General features: G+C 53.6%; 1 protein-coding gene across 6 annotated transcripts in view; it reads left to right on the top strand.

Annotated features, from left to right (window-relative positions):
* LOC113213926 (scavenger receptor class B member 1) overlaps positions 1–5963 on the top strand; it is a 205062-nt gene that overhangs the window by 176845 nt on the left and 22254 nt on the right. Inside the window, exon 1 of one of the 6 annotated variants that reach the window (XM_052265241.1) lies at positions 2761–3151. The exons of 4 other annotated variants lie outside the window; for them this stretch is intronic. In XM_052265241.1, coding sequence (XP_052121201.1) covers positions 3091–3151 — 61 coding nt within the window. In that variant the 5' untranslated portion in view covers positions 2761–3090. Of the gene's footprint in view, positions 1–2760; positions 3152–5963 lie in introns of those variants that run through there. One more of the 6 variants, XM_026433151.2, reaches the window with a different exon arrangement.

The following is a 5963-nucleotide window of genomic DNA, read 5'->3' on the forward strand; positions in this document are numbered from 1 at the left end:
ATATTTTAAAAACAATAAAAAAGGGGCCCGGTGTCCCATTGCCTGTTTATTTCTCTTTAAAATGTGACCTCACCCAGGTTTTTAACTCAAATGGTTCCGGAGAAAAGTTGCGCGCAAGATGTTGAAGTAAAAATGTCCCAGAAGCCACAACCCTTCAAATCCAAACAATTTCCAATGATTCTATGGGTCTCTCTAATGTTTTATAAATTGTCAGATAGTTGAACTAGTGAAGGGAAACCTCACTTGGGCGAAATTTAGTCATTATTAATTTTTTTTTAAGATAAGTAAAAACAGGTTAAATTCTAAGGTTCAATGGGTATTTCAAAAATTCGCACGCTCTGCACAAACTGTACGACCAGATGGCAGTTTTTAACAACTGTAAAACTCAACCTCTGACAGTTTTTTTTTTTCTTTCAAAAAGCAGCGTTTAGTTAGGCAGATGGGTGTCCGTCATTGACGGAACGGTGTCAATGACTTATAATTTCCGACTTCCCTTTTGGGACTGAGCAGTGCCACCACCTGGTGAGTGGCTGTCATCGCAGCGCGACTGCGGGCCGACTCTCTCCATTGGGTGTGACATAATGTCACGTGGGTCTGTGTTTGTGTGTGTGTGTGCTGGTTGATGTGTTGGTGGTGTGTACCATCCTGCGTGATGCAATACGGTTGTGCGGACGGGACCGGGTCAACTTCCCGCCAAAATGCGGAAACTGCAAAACTCGAACCTGCCGAGCATGTATGTGAGCAAGGAGTACTCGTAGCGCGCGTGTGTGTGGTGTGGTGTGGTGCTGTGTATGTATGTGTGGACGCGACTGCGCGGGCAGTGTGTGCTTAGGATCAATACAAGGGCAAGAGGTGAATATGTACGACGCAATAGTAAAAATTGATCCGCAATGCTTTTAGGTTTTAGTGTTAGGGTCGTTACAACCCCCTCTCCCTTATCTAGGTATCCACCCGAATCCGCTTTTAAAAAAAAATATATGCATATATGCGACGATATTTTCTCGTCAGCTGCTTAACAGTCTTAACAGCAGTACGAATGACTGATTTCCGTTGAGCTCACGATAGGGGGAAATTTAAAAACACCTGCTTATAACAAAACTTACTCCAGGTTGCTTGCTTGCTGTCACTTTTTAAATTCTTAATACTGGTGCCCACCAATCATTGGCATATTATTTTTACAGTGGAACGACCCGTCATACACGATCTGCGACACCAGCCTGCCCATCTCGTTAGTACCGCGGCGGTGGCGCTCGACTATGAAAAATTTCTCTGAAAACAGCAGCAGCAGCCGCGTGGCTGCATTTACGAGCGTATATGCGCCAGCTGCTGCTGCAGCAGCAGCAGCCGCAATGCGCATGTCGCACTCGGGCTGCAGCAGCAAGGCATACCGGGGAGAAAGTGGCCCCCTCGCCAGAAAAGGGCGGGGTGGGGCGGGGCACGGGGGCCGTCTCAACGGAGGCTAAAACCGACGACGACGGGGAAAAATGAGGTATTTATTTCTCATACAGTGCGCGACTGCAGCGACCTCTCTCTCTCTATCTCTCTCTCGCTCTGCCTGGCAGCGCGGACGCTCGGTGCATCGTCAATGAGCTATGGATGGAGCTCCCCCGGGAGGGACTCGCGGGTGTGCGACCGACACACCGGCCGTCTGTTTAAGGTGCGGGGTGATGGGACGGGCGTACGGCCCGTATGGGACGCGCACCTTGGGCAACACAACACAAGTGTGAGGTTATGCGGAGAGAGGTAAAGGAGGAGACGTCCTCCGTCCTCCACGGGGGAGACGCACCGACGACGACGACGGCGGGTTGGGCCTCTGGCGTCGCCGCCGACCCGTCCGCCGTGTGGTGAGGTGATCCGACCCCCCCCCCCCCCCCAACCTGCGGGCGCCTTCCAATGCATTCCTTCAGACACGCCCGATGGGGTGGGGTTGTCCAGGCGGGAGATACCGTTCGCGAGTTGAGTCAGCCTGCCTGGCTAGCTGCCTCCGCTGCCGCTGCTGCTGCTGCCGCTGCTGCATTGCATTCTGCGCAGAGAGAGGGAGAACGTAGCCACCAGCGTGCTGCCAGTAACGGAGGCTACTCGAAGGCTTGCGCTGCGAAGTATTAATAATGAATGTACCTTTAAGACTGTAATGAATTCACAATGTTTTGTGTTATGCACTTTTCTTTCCTTTTTTCTGCGAAACCTGCAAATACTCTGCAATAATTCAGTCGATATGGTCGTTCGCTCCTTCAACGTACGAAGAGCACGCAAGTACTGGAACCCGGAACCTGCCGCTGCGCCTCCCCTGAACGGGATCGCGGCTTTTAAATCGGAGAGATGGATATCGTCCATAGGAAGCTTGCCCCAGGCCGGACGGACGGGCGACCCCCGGTGGTGAGGTTTGATCCTGGCCGCCTCACCGCCGCAGGTACCTAGGAGGACGGCAGGTACCCCACGAGCTCGGGCGAAGGAGTCAAGGTGCGAGGGGGGGGGGCGGCGGCGAGGGAAGTGCCTCTCCCCTGACGTCGTCGCCGGCCGGCAGCGGCTGCAGCGGCAGCAGCAGCAGCGTCCACCTGACTCGGGTAGACAGACAGACACCACGCCGACGAGACCGCCGCAGCCACCGCCGTACTCGGCGGGTACGAGTTGTTGGGAGCTCGGTTGGGGGGGTTCCATCCACGCCCCCCTCCCCGGCCGACTCCGGCCGAGCAGCAACAGCCGCCCGCCCGGTCGCCGCTGCCACCGCCGCTGCTCGCCGCTCGGCTCGCCCTCGCCCTCCTCCTCACCTCAGTGCTGCCAGGCAACGGCTAGCGCGCGGTCGACACTCACGCCCGCCGCCCCGCACGCTCCCGCAGGCCGACCGGACCGCCGCGCGCTCCGGCCACGACCCGCGACCCGGCAACGCCCCCGCGAGGGCTCCACCGAACCACCCCTCTGGATACACACGCCGACGAACAAGAAAAGGAAACAGACGACAAGATCTCAAAAGTGCGACAGTGTGTACGCGCGCGCGTGTGTGTGTCAGTGTGTTGTTGTTGTTGTGTTGTGGTGGCTGTGAGTGTGTGATACCTGTGCGACGGAAAACGGATTACTAGGAACGCCCCCAAGATGCAGGGCGGCAAGAACAAGCTGGTGGCCAAGCTCAAGAGCAGCTTCCTCCGCAAGTGGTGTAAGTAGTCTTTGTTTGAAAAACCATACTTTGCCCCCGAGGAGGACAGGTTTCGCCGTGTGAAAACGTTCAATGTTCACGTGTCGTGGCGCAGTGGGCCATAGAGGATCCTGCACGGTCACCGTCATTAGCACTTTGTAAATGAGAAACCTAAACCTGAAAAAAAGTGCTCTGGCACTTTATGTGCACGACTGTCCGTTAGCCAGACAAGGGGGATCAGATCTCTACCAGCGGGAGGGAAGACAAAACTCCAAGGAGGATTCTTTTACCCCATCCCTGTACAAGTATGTACTCTGTTTGTGTATCCTCGCCGCTCTCCAAGCGTAAAGCTTCTCTACGCCAATGGACACCTGTCCGTCGTCCTGATGCCGACAAGGGTGATGCTCTCAGTCTCGGTGTCGCCCCCCCCCCTTCCCCTCCCCCTCCGCCGCCTCGTCCAGGCGCCCGGTAAGATAAGAGCAAGACCACCGGTGAACTTCCGCGTACAGCGGGGAGTGGCCATGGCAGCCCAGGACGAGATTCCTGTCCCTTCTCGTCATAGATGATTTTCTGTTTTTTTGTTTTTTTTTTTAAAAGTAGGTCCCGTATTTTGCTTCATCTTGGGCCTATTCCGCCTCTTTTTGCTCCACCAGACTTACTCGAAAAGAGGAGTTTCGAAAAGACTGTTTGTTTTTTGTCGCCCAGAATGCGCCTAGGGCAACTCCAAAAACAATGCCCAAATTTAATACGAGCATTTTTGAGCGAAAAATTACGGCCGTTGGGTGTATGACTCACAATGAATGACTCACATGGTCACATCAAATTACTGTATAACAGAATTTTCGTGACATTCCTTCGTACTCGCTCCACACTATCGTTCGCACCCTTCCCTCTCCTCATTATTTTAGTTGTCTCCATCAATTATTCTCCGCGCCACGTTTCACTTTTTTCTTCTTCTTTTTTTTTTTGGTGTGTGTAACATCTTGTGCACTGATACGCTTGATGGTGCCGGTAAAAGGAGTGCCCCCTCCACCTCTTTCCCCCACCCCCACACTTTTATTTTTAATTTAAATTTTGCCGCCAATTTCTCCACCATCCTCCGCCGCGCGTGTTTATCATAACGCAGCCCGAAGCGCGCGCTATGTGTGTTTGTGTGTGTGTGTATGAGTATGTGTGTGTGTGTATTTGTGTGTATGTGTGTGTGCGCATCTTAAACTCATCTGCATGCAACTCTCCTGAATGAGCCGCGTCCTGTGGCTCCGCGCACCATTGGGGAGAGGCTGGCGCCGGCGGCTGCCCTTCAGACACGTAATCCTTGGGATTCCCCCCTCCCCCCTCCCCCTCCTCTGTCTCACATCCCCCCCCCCCTCTCCGGGCCCCTCTCGTCATTCGGTCATTAGCTCTGCGGCTGGCTATCTGCTTGTGAGGCGACCATACCGATTGGGTAATGCTTTCACCTTGGGCGCTACGCCGGGCGGGGTGGGGACGGGGCGGCCCCGCCTGGGGGGCTATAGGCTCCAGTGCCAACCAAGCGTTGTTAGAGGGGGGAAAAAAAGAATAAAACGACAAAAAAAAAATATTGAGCTTTCTTCGGGTCGCTCACTCCGCGCAACTCGATCCGAATAGAGAGATCTCCAGACCCTGAATAGCGGTACTATCGACCTGTCTCAAATTTGTAACTCTTATTGGCCCTCGTTCTGTGTGAATAAATCTGAACCATAGAAATGTCCCCGTTAGAGTGTCATCGACACTTCCCTCTTAATTTCCTTTCATACATTTGTCATTTGTCGAACTTTTTTCTTCTTTTCCCATTTCAAAGCACCTGAACAGCGTGATTTAGCCTTTACAAAAACGTAGTGTTATGGGTGCCATAATTTTCCTCCACATACGACGCGCCTAGGGCAGACCAGACCAGTCGTAGCCGCAGCAGCGCAGGCCCGGCTGGCGCGCGCGCGCGCACGCCCGACCCGTTCACCAAACTCCAGGCCGCCCCACCCCGCCACGCCTCTGCTGGGGCCGTTTCACAATGAGCCAGCTCGGGCGCGCCTGCTTACATAAAGTGCCGCCTCTAGACGGGTACCCCTCTGGAGCCGGGTGTGCCTACCGGTATGGGTACCCCACAGGTACCCCCTCGGGTACCCCAACCCCCCTCAGAGTGCACTTCGGCTGCACGCCCAGCTGACATAACGGCGCACAATGCTAATCACCTTCCCACCACCCAAAGTACACTGGTGAAAATTATGTTGTCGCCACTTGCGTGTAAGTTGGGCTCCAACTGATAAAAAACTCCTTCCGTTAGCCTTAAAAAAGTAACTCGGCGATACGTTCATGTGTTTTTGTAGTTGTCGATTTTTGTTTGTTTATGGACACTGCAAAATTAATAAAGTGTATTAGCTCCCCATCCGTCGACTCCCTTGCTCTAGAAAATGTGATCTGTGCAGTGTTCAGCTGGTCAGGCAAAATAAATAGAAAGCCGGAATATCTTGGTCGTCCTGTAAATAATGCGAGCAGCTCCCACCAGTGCGTTTTTTTACAAGTCGCAAAGACTCCTCCCGTGTAAGGTTTCCTTGCATAGGAGGAGCTGTTTCTGTTATGCACCCTGCAAAGAAAAGTATGTGTAGTCGTGTAGTCCTGCAATATAGTGTCCATAGGAGTCCTACCCACATCATCGTGCACCAGAGAGTGCATCGGCGCCGCCGCCGCTCCAGGCTGGAAGGAGCCCTCCCCTCCTCTTTATGAGTGATAAGGTCTCACCTGCCGCCGCTGGCACACGACGTCGCCCTTATCTCTTCCGCCTACTCCCTGTGTCTCGCTCTCTTTGTCTCGCTCTTTG

The sequence above is a fragment of the Frankliniella occidentalis genome, unplaced genomic scaffold (assembly GCF_000697945.3).
Source record: "Frankliniella occidentalis isolate FOCC.00 unplaced genomic scaffold, Focc_3.1 Scaffold25, whole genome shotgun sequence".
Taxonomy (NCBI): Eukaryota; Metazoa; Arthropoda; class Insecta; order Thysanoptera; family Thripidae; genus Frankliniella; species Frankliniella occidentalis.